The sequence below is a fragment of the Triticum dicoccoides genome, chromosome 3B (genome assembly GCF_002162155.2).
Source record: "Triticum dicoccoides isolate Atlit2015 ecotype Zavitan chromosome 3B, WEW_v2.0, whole genome shotgun sequence".
NCBI classification, from domain to species: Eukaryota; Viridiplantae; Streptophyta; class Magnoliopsida; order Poales; family Poaceae; genus Triticum; species Triticum dicoccoides.
Genome location: NC_041385.1, coordinates 488158241 through 488178610, shown reverse-complemented (window position 1 = coordinate 488178610; position 20370 = coordinate 488158241). Strand labels below are relative to the sequence as shown.

Here is a 20370-nt window from a genome sequence, read left to right as displayed (position 1 = left end):
TTCACGAAAATTTAAATACAAGTGCAAAAGAAAGTCAAGTTTATTCCAGTAAAACTTTCAAACTTTTTTCATTTTCTTCCAATATTGGATGTATATACACCCAAGAACCAAAGGATATTTGGCCTTTATGTTTGATTTATCTATGTCTATTCTACAAAAATGCTCTTTGGAGGCCGAGCACCGTGGAGCTCGCTATCTTGGGCATCGGTCTTCACAGTGATTAGCCGCAGCTACGTACTTGTCTCATGTATTCCAGCCGTCAGGCTTTTACACGGCACCGTATTGCACAGTGGCAGCACACATTAACTAGTGGCTATACCATCGCACGAACAAGTGCCATCATTTAGTACTGGAAAAGATCACAACCCACTGCCCCTCCGGCCAGTTAACAAACCTGCGCCACCGTCATCCAACTCGGAATATCAAATTTCTAGGACAAATCACAATCATGTAATCACCAAAATATGTGCGTTTTATTACATGAAATCACCCGAAAACATAATTTCTTCCTTGATACTTAAAGAAAAAGAGAAATTATGCATAATTCGAATTGATTTTAATGTCACATCTTGGAATGACAGTTTTCCTTCACATGCATTTTCTAGATGCTTTTTCCATATTACTTTTGCATTTTTCGTCAGAAAATTCCGGTGACAAATTTGTGTTATGCAATGCGAGAGGCGATTTCCTGTGCATGGTGGTAGCTACGCACGCATGATGGCACCTACACACCCTTTGGCATAAATGCCTTTTTTGATATATGAGGTGTTGCCGTGTCGGGTTTCAGATGACATTGACACAAGTGCATTTTTACCGTATAGAAATGACTTTTCTCACTTTTTTTTGTCTTCTTATTTCCCTTTTTACACAAGTGCCTTTTTGTTGTGTACAAAGAGTCTTTTCTCACTTCTCTTAGTCTTTTTGCTTGCCTTTTTTTTGGCACAATTGCCTGTTTTGCTTGCCTGGCTGGTCCAAAGTCATGATATTTTTTTATAGAATTATTTTTTCATAGTCCAAAATAATTAAAGATAAATATTGGGGCCATGCGTAGCTATCATCATGGGTAGCAAATTATTTATCTATGCAAAGTGCCTTCCTCTCAAAGTCTGGCTCTTTTTGTTTTGCGAGGGAAAGTCTTGCTCTTTTTAACGGGCAACGATGCAACGACTCCTTATGCGATACACAAATAAGTGTACGCCGGCTAAGCTCGCACGTATAGCGCAACTCATTCACTCTATGGTCAAATTTTCACACACTATACTAGCAGTTTATTTTAAATACAATCGCCCCGTAGCACTAATAATTCTGTTACCAATTGAATATACATCCTCCTTTAGTTCTTCCATGTCATACCATAACTTCCCGTAAAAAAAAAGTCATACCATAACTGCGCCTCAGGTCAACCCCATGGCACTCCAAGTAATCGCGTTTTGCAGATGTAAATTTGTTAAGAAATTCTCATATGTTATGCTCGCATGGGAACAAGATAAATCACCCATACGAAATGACAATTTATGTTCCGGCTCCTCTAGCAAAGGCTGGAAACAATTCGACTATTGTCACTCTTCAAGTTTTTAGCCAACCGCGGATGCTACACCAGTGTTCCTAATCTTTCCAATTAAGGTGCACTCTAATAATTTTATGGCGGCATTTGTTTAAGAGAAAACTGTAAAAATTATTATGTTCTTTTAAATGATATTTCTTATTTTCTTAATCAGCTAAAATAAGATGCACTCTGCCTGGTGCGGTCATATTTTATTTTTAAATCAAATAGGCGCACCAGGTTAGTCTTGATTTTATTTTTATTTACTAACTAGCACCACGTTACCTTGCATGAAGATTTGCACCAGGGACTGTTTTGGGGGTTTGTTGCACACCCAACCGAATCCCTAAACTAAAACAAGTGTATTTTTTAACAAATTTTACGATTACCCTGAATTGCATTTCCCCAAGGAGAATTTCATCCCAATCCCATCCATGGCTAAATCGCTCCTGCTAGCGTGACAGAGGAAGAGGACAATCGGTCTAAAGTGGCAAACATGTGCATCGCTTTCAATTAATATATTTTTGAACATCACTTCCAGTTAATTTTTTTAGGGGTAAAGCCTAGTCTTCATCACTTTCAGTTAAATGTAACGTGATTTGATTCATTATTAGTTTTTTTAGGGGTTTGTATCATTATTAGTTGAGCCCATCCATATTAATCCATATTAATGACACACTAGGCCGGCCCTGCACCATATGTGGATTAGGCACATCTGCCACCCAAGCAGAGGCCTATCCGCCCATGTACAAATCTAGCACATCCACCACGGCACCTGTGTATTCCCCATCGTACATGCATTTGCAAATGCACGCTGCACACATCACAACATGTCAATGCAAGGCCTAGATAACGGCCTCCAGGTCGCTCGGCCTCTAAAATGCTCAACTCTCTATTCTATATCTATATTATTATTATTACGAATATAAAAAGACCCAAAGAGCAGAACCAACAAATCTTGACCATCAACCAACGTCAATCCAATGATCTATATTACTCCAATGGCAAGCGCTCAATATGTTTAACGTGTAATTAATAACTTACTAAATATAGGATGTTCATGTAACTAACGCATAGCTGATATCCTATCTAATATAATATCAATGTGTAATTAATTTTCTCCTAGTATCAATGTGCATTACATGTATGCATTTACTAGTTTATTATTGTAGACACAAGAGGCATGCCTCGAGCATCCGTCCATCGTTCCTCTTAATCGAACACCTACGTAGGAATATTTTCCTCGTGTGGCGTCATCTCACGTTTCGCCGCTCGACTCGCAATGCCACCCCTTCACCAGTGTCACTCTTTTTTCCATACTAACCAGTTGCATAGAAACCAGCGATGCTCCCGTCGCAGCGCCAACTTTCACTAGTGTTGATCCTTGTTCCATCCTAACCTGTGCCATAAAAACCAGCGACGCCCCCGTTGCAGCGTCAATGACATGCTCCCTTGCAGCATCTGGTGATGCTACCAACCGACGAGCTCACATGAAAGGTGATGTTGTGATGCCTCCATCACAACACTCACGAAGACCCCATCACAACACCCGACGATGCCCTCCTTTCCCATCACAACATCACCGCCGACCCGCCATTGCATTTAAGCATCCATCACCAATGAGATCTTCAGCTTGCAGGGTCATTGCATTGTAGCAAAATACCCCCGGTGGGATCCTGCGGTGGCTGCTCATCTGTCGATTGCAGCACCACGAGTGACACTCCATTGCAACATATGCCGCCAATGAGATTTGCGGGTTGTAGCATCACTCTCGTTGCATTATAGCAACCACCACTAGTGAATCTCCTGCAGTTGCAACACCAGCCGCCTGTTTGTAGCACAACGAGCGTGCGTTGGGAGGCTGCACCGGTGTATTCGATGCTGGAGAGGGGAGAAGCAAGAGGAAGGGAAAGAAGACAATTTGAGCAGAAGCCAAATGAGTCGCTCTCTCGTAACCGCTTAGAGATAAGGAAGAACATGACAGGGGATGTGTGGCGGGCATGGGACGGGGATGATTTCTCAAGAAATCAACCAAATAGTTTAAACACTTTTCCATAAATAAAAAATAGATTTCGCTACAAATCTAATATCAAATTTTTAAGCAGACCAACACAAACGCTTGAAATGGCACATTATGTTGTCGTGAGGATAGCAATTCCTTTTAGCAAGCCAACTTTTTGCCGGGAATTGCCATGCTTGCCAAACGAAATTGGCATCCTCGCGATAATATAATTTATCATAAAAATTGTATGATTTGTCGTGCCTAAAAAACTGACATTAATTTTTTAGCATTTTCGTAAGTAATACTCTCTCCGTCTCAAAATAAGTGTCTCAACTTTGTACTAGCTCTAGTATAAATTTATACTAAGCTCAAGACACCTATTTTGAGACGGAGTGAGTATAAGGTTAATGTGACACGAAATTCCCGAGGGGTCGGCAAGACCTAAGGCTGGTTGTAATGGTAGTATCATAGCTAGTATCATGCATGTCAACTAGTCAATTTTGATGAGGTATCGTAGCATTAAATGAAGAAAGGGAGGGTGTAGTATCATATCATGATACCGTATCATATTAAATGCTATGCTACTTTGTGTCATGCATGACAATAAATAGAGTACTACATGATACTAATATATGATACTATGCATTAGGGAGGTAGTATTATACACTAGTATCATATGCATGATACCAGTATATGATACTGCCTATTACAACCAGCCTAAGACCCACGCGTCATCGTGGCATCTCCGAATCCAAGAACAAAAAAGAAAGGCTCTCAGCAGCAAAACGTAAACACCGAAGCAGCCGGGTCACAGATCCCAACGCCCCTACAGCTGGGCCACCGCGAGGTCCGCCACGCCGCGGATCGCCAACACCCGACCCCATCCCCGCCGCGCCCCAGAGAGAGAGAGAGAGTCACCGCGCCCGCGCGCGTCACGAGACTGAAAAATCGCACCAGAAGCTCAGCAAAGCAAGGCGAAAAGTAACGCGGCGCCACCACCGCACACCACACCACACCACACCGTCGCGCCCGTCTCCCGTCCTCCACCGACCCCGCCGCGGCCGCCCCGCGTGCCCGAAACGCCACGCTGCCTTCTAACCCCCTTCCGATTTTAAATGCCACCGAGGCCCACGCCGGCGCCGGGGCAGCTGCCACGCCCGCGCCCGCCCCCGCTGATGCCGGTGGCGAAGAGGCCGCCCGCTCCGTGGGCGCTGGCCCTCCCGGCCGGCCGCCGCGCGCGCGCCCGCCTCTGCCTCCGCCTCGCCGCGCCGCTCTCCTTCCTGCTCCTCCTCGCGGCGTTCCTCCGCACCCAGCCCCCGGCCGCGCCGCTCGACGCGCTGCCGCCCTCCGCTGGGCCGGGGAAGGTGGCCTTCCTCTTCCTCGCCCGCGCCGGCCTGCCGCTCGACTTCCTCTGGGACGCCTTCTTCCGCGTAAGCGCCCAGCGGCCTCTCCCTCCCGTGACTCGTTCGTTACGTTTGGTTGTCTATTCGATTGGTTCTGATCGTCGCGTGCGTGTTTGGGCAGAATGGGGAGGAGGGGAGGTTCTCCGTGTACGTGCACTCGGCGCCGGGGTTCGTCCTTGACCGCACCACCACCGGATCGCCGTACTTCTACGGCCGTCAACTCGCGAGGACCGTCAAGGTTGACCCTCTTACCAACTTTTTCGTATCTGGTTTCCGTGATCGCGGAGTCCAGGGTTCGATTTTGAGTTGGGGAAATATGGTTGCGTCCTGCAGGTGGCGTGGGGCGAACCAACCATGGTCCAGGCTGAGAAGATGTTGTTCGCCGCCGCGCTTGAAGATCCCGCCAACCAGCGATTTGTTTTGCTCTCGGATAGGTATGTGCTCGTTTTCTTCGGAGGTAGTGATCTCGTTCCGTTAGTTCGCATAATAAATGTAGTTGTCACTAGTGATCGATTAAATAACTAGATATTTAATAACGGTAATTTACATGTTAATTTAGTACTAGGATATCTATTTATCACGCCCTCACTTCGATTGGAATACATCCGATTCCATTTGTACTAGAATTGAAGTGGGTAGTCTTCTGAGTGATGCATTGGCATTCTGTTTCCTGTTGCGGTGCTTATTCAGAGGACCACCGCGGGGATAACATCCTTTTTACTCGGGAATTGCTAGATGATGGAAGGAAAATTATTGGGGTCATGGAACTATTCTGTGATTCGTTGTTCCTTGGTTTCCCTTGTGTGTGCTTCCACAAGGGATTAATCGTTGCTTGACTTACTGTATTAAGTATGAAGCATGCATACATGCCCAAGCTGAGAGAGCTTTTGTACAGATTTTGTTTAATTCCTTAGTATGCATTGTTGGAAATATGAGCAATTTACCGAATGATTTTATTAACAAAAATACTAGATAAAGCATGACTAGTATAGCAGCGATAAAACAAGTCATGCGATTTGACAAAGAGAAGGTAAATAACATCTGCATATATGAGCTAGAACCGATCATCTCTAGAGCAGACAGTAGATCAAGATGCATATATGAGGTAGATCCTAACATGTCTAGGGCAAACACTAGAACAAGCAACTGTGACAGGACCTCTAACAGGATAAACAAGAACACGTACGAGACAGTAGCCGGAGCAGATGCACTGGACTTGGGGTCGGTGTCCTCCATGTCGTCGAGGAGGATGTCGACGTCGGGGAAGTAGTCGTCGTTGGGGAAGTAGTCGCCGGAGTCCGGGGCGTCCGTGACGAAGAAGTCAGTAGTCGCGCAGAGCGCTCCCCAAAAACCTTATCACCCTTCTCCCGTACAGGACTCAAAGAGGTGCGGTTTCGAAGGCCTACTGTCCCGACCTGTGGTGCACGCCGCAAGCCGGGATGAGGAAGATCGTAGCAGCAACGCAGTGTTCAGGAACCGGTGGCGAGAGGAAGAATGAGTTCTGGTGCATCTCTCTGAAAGGAGCGACCTCCCTTTTATAGGCGCACGAGAAGGAGGCGAGAGGGCAGCGATGGAAGGTGAAACGAAGAGACAAAGATGAAGCGAACAGCCAGCAGCCGAAGGGTTGCACCATTCGCATTCAAACTCCACTATCGCAAAAACTTTTCAGCTTTCGTGTGACCTTTCATATACCCGTAGTGCGTGGCAAAAATTTAGACATCGGCTCGGCTCATTCCCGCAACCCGCGGCACGTCGTGACGAGGCGTGGCGAGGCGGGCGGTGGAGGAGGAGCGCGCGTGGATGTCCCTCTTATTGTCATGCTCATACAAGTGGGGAAAGAGCCTCCCTTATAAAGAGGTCCAACTCCCTCTAAACTAGCAATGTGGGACTAAACTTTAGTTCCACCTCTTGCCTTGCACTAATGGGCTGCGTGGGCCTCTAGGATTTATTAGGAATTTCTAAAACTGCTATTACGCTAGGTCCAAATGGACAAAAATTCCAGCAATCCCCCACCAGATCCCAGAGGCACACAAAATTTGCCTTTGGTTCCAAAACACTGTTTTATATACCGGTACTACAGTGGAGACTGTTAAGTTGAACTTCCACCTAGAACTCTATGCTACACTAGTAAGCAACTTGAACAGTGGACTGGGCCTTGAACTGCAAGTTTTCTGTGAATCTAGCTTCACATAAAGCCTTGACCGATACGTGGCTACCGTGGGTCTTTCCCGCGGGTGGAGCTTATGCGTCATACTCCGAGACCTTTCATGAGTTTACTAGAGAGAACCCTACTCTCATAGATTGCGACGTTTAACAATCAGACTCATATAGGTGCGTTCTTCAAAAGATGTTCTGCAGGACAACATCTCTGCTTCAAAGAGCCTCTTAGAATACATTAAGATATACATCAACCTGCCATGCAGATTTAGGAGAGTATTGCATCTTCATGGAGTGGTATTTTTAATAGTAAAGGTACTCTCCTCCCAGTTGACCAACAACTTGTCTTCCACATCTAATTCACGGGATCTCCGATCACAAAGAATAGGTTACCACTGTGAACAACTCATATTGTGGGTCTCATACCCATCTCCTTCGATGCATTATCTATCACATTACGTGATAGACCCTTAGTAAAAGGATCTGCCAGATTTTTAGACGTTTGGATATAATCGAATGCAATAACTCCGGAGTTTTTCATTTTTCTGACAGACTTTAACCTTCTCTGAACGTGTCTTGATGACTTCATGTTATCCTTTGAACTGTTCACTTTCGTGATCACAGTTTGATTATCGCAGTTCATAAGGATACCCGGTATAGGTTTCTCAACAACCGGCAAGTCATTCAAGAGCCGACGAAGCCAATCTGCTTCGACCATAGTTGTATCTAGTGCTGTGAGTTCTGCTTCCATTGTTGACCTCGTTAAGATGGTCTGCTTGCAAGACTTCCAAGAAACAGCGCCACCTCCATGAGTGAATACATATCCGCTCGTGGCCTTTATCTCATCAGCATCTGAGATCCAGTTTGAGTCACTATACCCTTCAAGCACCTTTGGGTGCCCAGTGTAGTGAATTCCATAATTCGCAGTGCCTTTCAAATAACGCAAAACTCTCTCTAGAGCTTTCCAATGCACATCTCCTGGTTTTGAGACAAACCGGCTCAGTTTGCTAACAGCAAAAGAGATGTCAGGTCTTGTAGCACTGGCTAAGTACATAAGCGAGCCAACAATCTGAGAATATTTCAATTGATCTCTAGCAATTCTTCGATTCTTTCGAAGCAACACACTAGCATCATATGGTGTTGGAGAGGGGTTGCAGTCACTGTAGCCAAAGCGACTCAAGATCTTTTTCATATAGTGGCTAAGTACATAAGCGAGCCAACAATCTGAGAATATTTCAATTGGTCTCTAGCAATTCTTCGATTCTTTCGAAGCAACACACTAGCATCATATGGTGTTGGAGAGGGGTTGCAGTCACTGTAGCCAAAGCGACTCAAGATCTTTTCCACATAGTGAGATTGAAGCAATGTAATCCCACCATCATCGTCTCTCAACAACTTGATGTTCAGAATGACATCAGCCACTCCTAAATCCTTCATCTCAAAACAGCGAGATAGGAAATCCTTGACCTCCTTAATAACATTCAGATTTGTTCCAAAAATCAGTATGTCATCAACATACAAGCAAAGCATAACTCCCTCGCCCCCACCATGGCGATATTACACACATTTGTCAGCTTCGTTCACAACAAAGCCTGCAGTTGTTAAAGTTCTTTCGAACTTCTTATGCCACTGTTTGAGTGCTTGCTTGAGTCCATACAAAGACTTCAACAACTTGCACACTTTCCCTTCCTGACCATCTATTACAAACCCATCTGGTTGTTCCATATAAATATCCTCGTCCAACTCTCCATTTAGGAAAGCAGTCTTAACATCCTCGTCCAACTCTCCATTTAGGAAAGCAGTCTTAACATCCATTTGATGAACGAGAATACCATGTGAGGCAGCTAGTGAAAGTAGAACTCGAATAGTGGTCAGTCGAGCCACAGGTGAGTAAGTATCAAAGAAGTCTTCACCTTTCTTTTGGGTATAACCCTTTGCCACGAGCCGAGCCTTGTACTTTTCAATAGTACCATCAGGCCTAAGCTTCTTTTTGAATACCTATTTGCATCCTATAGGTTTGCACCCATAAGGACGATCAGTTATCTCCCAAGTTTCATTCGCCAAGATGGAATCCATCTCGCTCGAACTGCTTCCTTTCAGTAGTCAGCATCCTCAGATGCATAGGCCTCTGAAATAGAACTGGGAGTGTCATCTATGAGATACACAAGAAAATCATCACCAAAGGACTTTGCAATCCTCTGTCTCTTGCTCCTAGTAGAAACTTCATTGTTCTCCTCCACAGGTTTTTCAAAGTGTTCCATCAAAATGGCAGGTTCAGTAATTGTAACTGGTTCCTGATTCGATGAACTAGGCATCTCCTGATTAGATGAGGTAGCCATATCCTTCATGGGAAAGATATCTTCAAAGAAAGTCACATCATTCGACTCCATGATCGTACTGACATGCATGTCAGGTACCTCAGATTTTACAACCAAGAATCTATAACCAATGCTATGAAAAGCATATCCCAGGAAAACACAATCCACAGTTTTTGGTCCCAACTTCCGCTTCTTTGGAATTGGTACATTGACTTTCGCCAAACAACCCCAGGTTCGTAGATAAGAGAGCTTTAACCTTTTCTTCTCCCATTCCTCGAATGGAGTTATCTCTTTGTTCTTTGTGGGAACTCGGTTTAGGACATGGCATGCTGTCAATATCGCCTCCCCCCACCATGCCTTGGAGAGACCCGATGTGTTTAACATGGCGTTAACCAAATCAGTTAGAGTACGGTTCTTCCTTTCGGCCACCCCATTTGACTGAGGTGAATAGGGAGACGTCCTCTCATGGATTATACCATGTTCCACACAAAAGGAATCAAATTCATTTGAGAAATACTCTCCACCACGATCGGACCTAAGCCTCTTGATCTTTCGATCAAGTTGGTTTTCCGCTTCAGCTTTATAGATCTTGAAATAGTTCAAAGCCTCATCCTTAGATTTCAGAAGATACACATGACAGTATCTAGTGGAGTCATTAATTAACGTCATGAAATATTTCTTTCCACCTTTTGTCAAAACACCATTCATTTCACATAGATCTGAATGTACGAGTTCTAGTGGTGCAAGATTTCTCGTTTCCGCAGTCACATGAGACTTACGTGGTTGCTTAGCTTGCACACACACTTGACACTTGGATCCCTTGACAGTGGTGAACTAGGGATTAAGTTCAACTTCGCTAGTCGCGACATGCAACCAAAGTTAACATGACAAAGACGTGAATGCCACACATTTGATTCACTATTGTTGCAAATATGATTAACAACTTAATTGCAAACGTCTGATAAGGATAAACGAAACAGGCCTCCTGACTCATAGCCTTTACCAACAAAGGTTCCATACTTGGAAATTACAAATTTATTCGACTCAAAGACAAGCTTGTAGCCATCTCTACACAGAAGAGATCCGCTAACAAGATTTTTATTGACGGAGGGGACATAATGCACGTTCTTCAGCCGCACGATCTTCCCCGAAGTAAACTTCAGATCGACTGTGCCAACACCACGAACAGAAGCACTTGAACCGTTGCCCATCAACATGGTTGAAGTCCCTGCGGTCTGATAAGACGAAAACATGGAAATATCACCGCATACATGCACATTAGCATCCGTGTCAATCAACCAATCAGGAGAATGACATACTGAAAGAATAGTGGAAAATATACCATACCCAGCATCCTTCATGTCAGTGTCTCCGATGACAACATTAGCGGTCTTGCCGCCTTTCCCAGGATGACGCTTGTCATAGCGATTGGGGCAACTAGGAGCCCAATGATCAGGATCTCCACACACACATGACAAACACATTTCTTCTTGTCATTCTTCTTCTTGAAGTTCGTGTGCTACACAACCTTGTTCTTCCCATCAAACTTTGCTTTACCATCAAACTTGCCCTTGTTCTTGAACTTGTGGGGCTGGAAGTTCTTCTTCTGTACCAGATTGGCACTAGAACCTCCCTCAATACCTCGAGCATGGTTGTCCTTTGCTCTCGCCTTTTCTTCCACATCAAGCTCAACCACGGAGCGCTCTTCAGTCATCCTGTAGTCATAGAATTGCTCCATGATGTACAGCTCAGTGCCAGCATCCGAGACCCCAAACTTGGCCTCAAGTGCATCCCACATATCTTTTCCATTATCAATTGACGCATAAGCATCAACTATGTTCTCACCAAGAACACTCAAGAGAGCAGCCTTAAACAAGGTATCCATTTTCTGAAAAGATTGTGCCTGTTGGGCATCTTGCTCTCCTTCAGGTTTGCCAAGAGTGGCGTCATAGCAGCTCATGGTCTGAAACCATAAGACTGCTCTCACGCACCACCTCTTATAGTGGATACCCTCAAACATAGGAGGTCTCATGGAAGCAGCAAAACCACTCGGAGTAAATTGCCTATAATAAGGTTTTTGGATTGTTGGAAATATGAGCAATTTACCGAATGATTTTATTAACAGAAATACTAGATAAAGCATGACTAGTATAGCAGTGATAAAACAAGTCATGCGATTTGACAAAGAGAAGGTAAATAACATCTGCATATATGAGCTAGAACCGATCATCTCTAGAGCAGACAGTAGATCAAGATGCATATAAGAGGTAGATCCTAACATGTCTAGGGAAAATACTAGAACAAGCAACTGTTACAGGACCTCTAACAGGAAAAACAAGAACACGTACAAGACAGTAGCCGGAGCAGAGGCACTGGACTTGGGGTCGGTGTCCTCCATGTCGTCGAGGAGGATGTCGACGTCGGGGAAGTAGTCGTCGGAGTCCGGGGCGTCCGTGACGAAGAAGTCAGTAGTCGCGCGCTCCCCAAAAACCTTATCACCCTTCTCCTGTACAAGGCTCAAAGAGGTGCGGTTTCGGAGGCCTACTGTCCCGACCTGCGGTGCACGCCGCAAGCCGGGATGAGGAAGATCGTAGCAGCAGCGCAGTGTTCAGGAACCGGTGGCGAGAGGAAGAATGAGTTCTGGTGCATCTCTCTGAGAGGAGCGACCTCCCTTTTATAGGCGCACGAGAAGGAGGCAAGAGGGCAGCGACGGAAGGTGAAACGAAGAGACATCGGCTCGGCTCATTCCCGCAACCCGCGGCGCGTCGTGACGAGGCGAGGCGGGCGGCGGAGGAGGAGCGCGCGTGGATGTCCCTCTTGTTCTCATGCTCATACAAGTGGGGAAAGAGCCTCCCTTATAAAGAGGTCCAACTCCCTCTAAACTAGCAATGTGGGACTAAACTTTAGTTCCACCTCTTGCCTTGCACTAATGGGGCTGCGTGGGCCTATAGGATTTATTAGGAATTTCTAAAACTGCTATTGGGCTAGGTCCAAATGGACAAAAATTCCAGCATGCATGTCTCCGTATTGTAGTTTGGATTTACTTCCCTTTGTCAGTACAAGCATCAATTGATTATTTGAAGGTCTGCAGTTTCTAGTTTAAATTTTAACATTTCATCGATTTCTGTTTCAGTTGTGTTCCTTTGTACAACTTCAGCTACACATATACTTACTTGATGGGTTCACCTAAAAGTATTGTGGATAGGTAATGGAAAATTACGATATTGTTACTTTGCAACTTCTGAAATTTCCATAGAAGATGCAGTGTTTAAGCCTGAAGTTTCTAAAATGAGTTTATTTGTCTTTAGTTTCACTGACAAGACAGAGAAGCGCTATAATCCAAACATGTCTCCCGTCATTCGAAAGGATAAATGGAGGAAAGGATCCCAGGTTCTTGTGATTGCATGGCTTTCTTTTTGCTGTAGATTTTCATACTTGTTTAAGAGCTTAACTCTGAATCCATCTGCCATCTCATTTCAGTGGGTAATGTTAATCAGAAAACACGCAGAGGTTGTTGTTGGCGACAAGCATGTCTTTCAAGTATTCAGAAAGCAATGTAAGGTAGTTGTTGTTCTAGTGATGTGGATACTGGAATTTCCGCTTACCTTATTTTGGCCCTTTCTAGTCCTTGACGTGAAGTAAATGTTACATTGTTTTTGGATGTGTTTGTTTGAGTTTCTCTTCATGTGCTACAGCCTTGAATGCTTAAACTTACAATTCATTTAACAAATAATGCTAGCAATAGATAATGTGTGTCTTCCGTTAAGTACATGTATGAAAGCCTGAACTTTAAATTCCCTAGTTTGGACATATGGTCATATGTGCTGCAGTGATTATGATTGCGACAATTTATCCCATGACTGCGATAAACAATAAGAATTTATCCTTTACACCCTTGGATAAGTGTGATGTAGCAGCTGTAACTACTGTACTGATTCAGATAGATGCTATATCATATCTATCCAAACTAAAGGTCTTGTCCGCATTTACATTTGAGCAGCAGCAATGTTTATCTTTAGCATATATGCATGACCGATGCAAATTGATTCTGGATCTGTTAAATTATTATTATCCGACTCCCATCCATTGATGTTGTGAAGACACTACACAAACGTGCTTAAACTAGCTTATACTGAATTATGCAGTTATTTACAATGAGAGACATCTTGTTTTAATGTAGCCTACTGATCCGTCATGCTTTTGTGCACATCACAGTAATGATTGTGTTTGGTTTTACCTAATAATTGCAGATGGTTGTGACCAATGCTTTGCTTGGACAAAAGCTGGTGAATGCTGTAAGTATTTATTTTAGGAGGTTGCTATGCAGTTTACTCAGACAAGCTCCATATGTAGTTTCAGGCCAAAAGGTTGCATTTAATAGCTGTTGTTTTGCTCTTCCTAGGAAATTGTTGTTTTAAAAGTGACATTCAACTTAAATATATCGATGGTTTCCAATTATGCATGAATTGTTTCATTTTTCCCCAATATGACTTCTACTAAAGTTTAAAATGAAGGGAGAAGATAATTATCAATGCCTTTCCTAGATAAAGTCGCACCCATTTTGTATGGTAGGCAAAAACAAATAAACTACTTTGGTTCTGTACTACTCCCTCCGTTCGGAATTACTCGTTGCGAAAATGGATGTATCTAGATGTATTTTAGTTTTAAATACATCCATTTTCGAGACAAGTAATTCCGAACGGAGGGAGTACTTCCAAAGTCCTACAATTTTAGTGATGTAAATACCCGTTCTGAGTATAATTTGGCATTGTCTAAGTTCTACTATATGTGGTGAATGCTTGTTTCCTTGGATCATCAACAATCAAATATGCATTTCAATTTGTATCCCCTGCTCAACAGCGATTAGTCATTCACCAAACAATAATACTGATCCCTGAAATTTAATTTTCTTTACCTTTATATATCTGACTGTTATTCTTATGGCATCAATTTCTCTCTCTTTCAGAGACGACTAGGATTTGTATTTCGGCGAAAGCAGATATTGGTAAGGTTCAGTTCTCCACATTCCCTCCATACTCACAGGGAAGTTTATATAGATTGTCAGACTTGTGCATATAATTTCTGAAAAATGGTTCTTTATAATGACGTCTTGTTCTCTTCATCATAAATGATCTTCGTCTTGAACCTTGCAGAAAGGAGCTGCCCAGGAGGAGCACGATTGTATTCCGGATGAACACTATGTGCAGACATTATTTTCTGTAAGGCTTGTTATTGTTGACAATTATTTTGGATTTTGAACTGATGTAATTATTCTTTCAAGTCATAATGAGGGGCCCACTCTTTCAAATTCTAGATCAGAGGACTGGAAGATGAACTTGAAAGGAGAACTTTGACCTATACATCATGGAACCAGTCAACTTTAGATCCTAAAGATAAAATGACTTGGCATCCAACGACATTTGAATATGACGCAGCAAGTCCTGAGCAGATCAATGCTATAAAGGTATCTTCTTATTTTGGTTTGCATATTTCATCTTTTGGCACTAGTGTGTGAAACTGTGAACACTGCACATCAAGATACTTGAAAGTGATGTATTGATCTTTTGTCCTTTTGCCTCCAAATTTGGCTGGCCAATAGCAAGCTCCAGTTATATCCTAGATATCCTGGTCCAAACGAGATAGTGGAATCTGCAGAACACCATTTTCCAGTTCTTCAGAACAAAGAAACAATCCTCTTTTTCCGTTTCTTTAGAACAAAGAAACAATCTGCTCAGTATTCATGTCTGCATGGTATATCTTGTTGACCATTATGTACATGGAGTAACAGGTTTCCTTTTGTATAATATATATCTTGCAGGTTGCTTACCCCCCCTTTTTTTTTTGCTTGTGCACATTCTGTTATATAATAATATGAGAAGACCACCATTGTAAGTGGTTTATCATTTACTCCCTCCGTTCCAAAATAGATGACTCAACTTTGTACTAAATTTAGTACAAAGTTGAGTCATCTATTTTGGAACGGAGGGAGTAGTTAATATCATGATGCTAAGTTTGTTCTGAATAATTTTGCAGAGTATCGATCATGTGAACTATGAGGTGGAACACAGGACTGAGTGGTGCAAATCCAACGGCACATCTGTCCCATGTTTCTTATTTGCCAGAAAGTTCTCATATGGCGCCGCGATGCATCTGTTGGAGGATGGTGCTTTTGGTCTGCTAAAATCTGCTCAACTACTGGTTAACTTTTAACAAATTCTCTTGTATACGAGCCATCATTTTTCGTCTGGGTGGATCAGTTCATAGCCAGGTCCAGCTTCGTTGTTTGCAGTAGCATTTGCAGCTGAAGCTACTCAGCGATGGAGTACCATAGTGTACTGCTAGGATTTAGATTGTGTATAGATCATCGGATCGGAGCAGAGTAGGTTATTATTGTACAGAGCATCATTGAAGTATGGGAATAGCATCAGGATGCAATCTCCAACTTACAGACTGAGGCTGGGACGCGGTGTCAACGGCTCCATCCGTGACAAACAATGAAGCATACAAATATAAAGGAGAATCTGTCGCAATGGTTTACTATCAGTGTAGGAAAGGTGCAGCAATAATTTTGTGTCAATGATCTTATACATACAAAAAATAGAAGAACAAAACAGAAAGGAAGTACATTTCTTATATTTTTATTCTTTTACATTGAAAAATGCTTCATTGTTCAGTACAAGCTCCCAGCCAGATTGTTTGCGAATACAAAGCAAAAACTCTGGCTATTCAATATGATATACTATTTATAAGCATTACTCCTTTTGATCCATATTACTTGTCGCTACTTTAGTACGTACAACTTTATGGCTCGGAGGGAGTAATGCTTTTCATTTTGCATGCACGGACACGAAAGAACTTCATTCCACCCGGCAATCTCTTTGTACGCAAGAATGTCCCTACTTCCTCCTCCTGTAGATTTTATGCAAAAAGGATTTCAACACAGCTTGCACAGCTTCATTCGGCTGTGCTTCGATGTCTGAGATCAGCTTTTCGTAAGTCTTTCTTTCATACTCAGAGAACACCTTCTTGAAGCGATGATAAACAGGCGTGCCAGGCATGTAAATGAACTTAATAATAGTAGAAAATTATGCAATAAACAAGAAATGTCACACTATGTTGAACCAAAAGGGAAACCTCGAGATTGAGTCTTTACTTTTGCGACACAAGCAGGATCTGACTTCCCGTAATTTTCCTGTGCATGACATCACAGACATTAAGATAGTGTGCTGCAAAATATTATCGAATGATCCAGTTTATGTGCCTTACAAATAGGATGCCCTTTTGCCTCTCATCGACACGCACTGCACCAGCACTTGAACAAACAGCCAGGAGCACTTGAAGTCTGGGACAGGATGATTTCAGAAATCAAACAGCCAAGAGCACAAGTACTAATATCCTTTTTACAGAAACAGAGGAAGTGAATCGAATCAACCTACCTTGCCCATAACTTCTGGAAAACCAAAACAGTCGAGATAATCGTCCTGGAAGGGAAATCTGGCTATTAAAACCACTTCTTGAAACATAAATACCAAGACGAAAATATGTATTCAAGTGACAAGAGAAATGCCTATCAACGGTATTACCTGAATTTGAAAGTAAACACCCATTTCAACTAGGATGTGCTTCGCTTGAACATAATCATCCAAACTCCCACCGGACAATAGCAGTGCACAACCGGCCTTTGCAACAGGTTAACAAAATTTTACTGCTGGTTAATCATAACTAGTGCTGCCAGAAAATGTAAAATTGACATTCTCTTTTATCGGCAAATAGAATGATGCGGCTTTCGCTGATGCGTAATATTTGAAGCACTTAGACAGGGATGCTTTGATAACCCATTTTGATACAGAGATGAATCGAGGGAAAAAGGCAGCACTTAGATAGGGATGCTTTGATGTATCATATGGATTTGTTATTCCATCGACTTGTTACAGATAAAGTGGAAAAGCAAGACTATGTATATATGAAAAAAACAAGGAGTTTGATATGATTGTCGGCAGACTGGAGCAAGCTCTGCAGCATGTACGTCAAAAGGAGATCATCGGAGTGAGTTACATGACAGATTTAGAAATGCTACAGACTCTCTAAAGGAGGTGGAGAAACAAAACCAATATTTACATAACAATAACATCATCGAGAAAAGGAGAAAATATTCGCACCAACCATTTATAAAGAAAAGGAGTTCAAAGGACGCATGACAGGTCTTGCTGAATCCATGAGAAAGATTGGGAATCTTGTTACAGATAAACGAACTATCATTGCAAGCAAAGTTCAGCACAGTGAATCGAGGTGCTTGTATTTGAAAACATTCAGTACTGGGGGTACCTGTTTATTTTTGTGAAAGATAGATTATTTGATGATAATTAGTTTTATCTTAACCAGCCTTGCCATATGATTTACCTCTCATAGTACTTATCACTATTCTGTGCTGTATTTCTATCAATAAGGATGGTCTCCTTTTCTTTCACAGGCTTTGTGCTGTATTTATGCTAACCAGTCTTGCCATATGAGTTCTTTGCAGTGGTCTAACACTGCACATTTATCTTTCTTTATTCATCAGCAATTACTCAATTTTAATTAGAAAGTCAATCCATACTGAAAAAAATCACGGAGAAGGAGTATTTAACTAAAACAAATCTACTATTAATGATAATAATCCAGACCAATTACACGAAGAATAGACACCTATTGCTGAGGTCACGTTCGATTTCAGTGACCACTAGACTAGGACTAGAGTAGAACCAGCTCAGACTCTGACACTGATGGCTACACTGGATTAACAATTTAACACTAACAGCTGAGCTACACTGCTCAGTCTCATGCCGTGGCTCGTTCGCTCAGTTGGTCCTGGTCCACACGAAGCTATACCATGGCCGGCATCCAGTTGCCGTACCCAAAGAAGCAGTTGACTTGCATCGGCCCTGGCCCTGGCACCGGCACCACGCCACCTCTGGTCGCCACCCCGCAGTAGCACAAGCACGTCGCAGAGGAGCCACCGCAGGGGCTTATGTGACGCTGCGGCAGCTGCTGCTGATGGATCGGTGGCAGAAGCGGTGGCGCCGATGAGCCACCGCAAGGCCATGTGTGAGGCGGCTGCTGCTGGATCGGCGGAGGCGCCAGCACCGATGAGCCACCGCAAGGGCTTGTGCGAGTCGGCTGCTTCTGGATCGGCAGCTGCGGCGGCGGCGGCGCCAGCGAGCCGGTGATGGTGATCTTGACCCCGCGCCGCATGATCTCAGCAAGCAGCCGCGCCGTGTTGCGCGCGTCGTCGAGTCCGCAGTGCAGGCGGCCCTCCCAGTCCAGTCCCGCCGCCCGTACGGCCTCCTGCAGGTTGACCCGCCCTCCGCCGCCGAGCGCCGCCTGGAAGGGGATCCTCAGGTTGATCCAGCGATCAAAGTAGGAGGGCTTCTCGATCCCCTTAATCGACACTCAAACTCGAGCATGGTGCGACAATCCCAGTCCCCCCAGGTCACGACGGCCAAGCGGACGGGTCTCTTGTTCCCTGCCCCCGCGGTCGCCGCCTTCAGCCAAGCGTCGTGCAGCCAGAGCGCCTCGCCGAGATCCACGCCGCCGTCTACGTCCTCCTGCCGGATGCCGGTGAGGTCCCTGCAAAACTGGGTCAGCACATGCCGATGTCTGGGGCGAACGTACCTGCGAAACGCGGATAGGATGAGGCCGGTGGCGCCGTCGACGAGCACGGCCGGGAACTCGATGATCTCCTGCGGGTAGATCCGCGCGTCCTTCTCGCATGTCGCCTCGAAGTCCACCACCAAGAAGAAGTCGAAATCTTGCTGCACCTGATGGCCCTGCCCCAGCCCGCGCGCCGCCATGATCGGTGCCATCGTCGCCAATATGCGCGTGCCGGATCGCGGCGCAAACTCGAGATCTGATGAACCGGGCGCGCGAGCGAAAACTAGGGTTTGCGTAATCGCTCGCGGGAAACTGTTGGCGCTTTCGGGATCGGATTTTTTTAAAAAAAAACATCGGAGGAAACACCGTTCTAGTCGAAAACGGGAACAGTTGGCGCTTCCGGGAGAACAGCTGACGATTTTTTAATCTTCTTCATAATCGCTCGCCGGGAACAGTTGGCGCCATTTTTAATCAAACAAAGGCTGTGATTTCGTGGAAAAATAAAATCTAAGGCTGTGGTAAAGACCCGTTTTGACTCTTCTATTCCATCTATTTATTTTTCTTCGGAATCACTAAAAATCTGACACCAGATTTTTAGCGTTGGACGTCAGACGCTGTCTTAACCATCAATTCGGATGCACGCATCTAAAAGCATACTAGGTAGCCACATCAGTTTTTTTTTATCATTCGATACATGGTCGAACCGAGCGAATGAACTAGCAAATCGATGATTGACTTCCTAATCCATATTACGACATGTCCCTTGTCGTGGTTATCTCGAGGGCGGGTACGCAAGACGACAGATGCCACGGGGTGGCTTGAGGTGAGGGCAAGACTGCAGTGGAGATCTGGGGACGGGATTGAGCAAACAGCACGCGGTGATTTATCCAGGTTCGGAGCTCTCCGAAAAGATAATACCTCTACTCCTGCATGTCTGAATATATATATGCGGTATATGTATGGTAGTATAGAGTGCTCCTGAAGCTGTATTGGAGAACACAGAGGAGAGCCATGGGCTCCATGCCTCATGTGTGTGTGGCCGGGATGAGCATGCATGCTCTAGTGGCCAAGTATGGCCCAATGAGTGCGTGGGCATGGATGGGTGGATTAGTGCCCTTATATATGAGTAGTGGCATGGGTGTGTGTGGCGTGAGATGAGTAGCTTACATCTCAACCCGTGTGCAGTTTGCATGCTAGGCTATGTTTGTCCCTTGAGGCATTTTATAAATCAATACCCATGCGAGCCGGCCGGAGCAGCCAGACTGAGGGCGTCGGCCGCCCCGATGTTTTGAAGCGTCGCTTTGCCATCTTGGGTCT

General features: G+C 44.2%; 1 protein-coding gene and 2 pseudogenes across 1 annotated transcript; 1 reads left to right on the top strand and 2 right to left on the bottom strand.

Moving 5' to 3' along the window:
* Window positions 1-4524: 4524 nt before the first annotated feature.
* Window positions 4525-16102, top strand: LOC119276677 (glycosyltransferase BC10-like). The gene is made up of 11 exons (XM_037557806.1): window positions 4525-4975; window positions 5070-5186; window positions 5282-5382; window positions 12557-12628; window positions 12732-12813; window positions 12904-12984; window positions 13674-13718; window positions 14390-14428; window positions 14577-14642; window positions 14738-14887; window positions 15457-16102. The coding sequence occupies exons 1-11, from the start codon at window positions 4661-4663 to the stop codon at window positions 15631-15633; spliced, it is 1245 nt and encodes a 414-aa protein (XP_037413703.1). The 5' UTR covers window positions 4525-4660; the 3' UTR covers window positions 15634-16102.
* A 217-nt stretch (window positions 16103-16319) lies between these two features.
* On the bottom strand, window positions 16320-17030 carry LOC119281433 (annotated as a pseudogene).
* A 1014-nt stretch (window positions 17031-18044) lies between these two features.
* Window positions 18045-19421, bottom strand: LOC119281432 (annotated as a pseudogene).
* Between the last annotated feature and the right edge of the window lie 949 nt (window positions 19422-20370).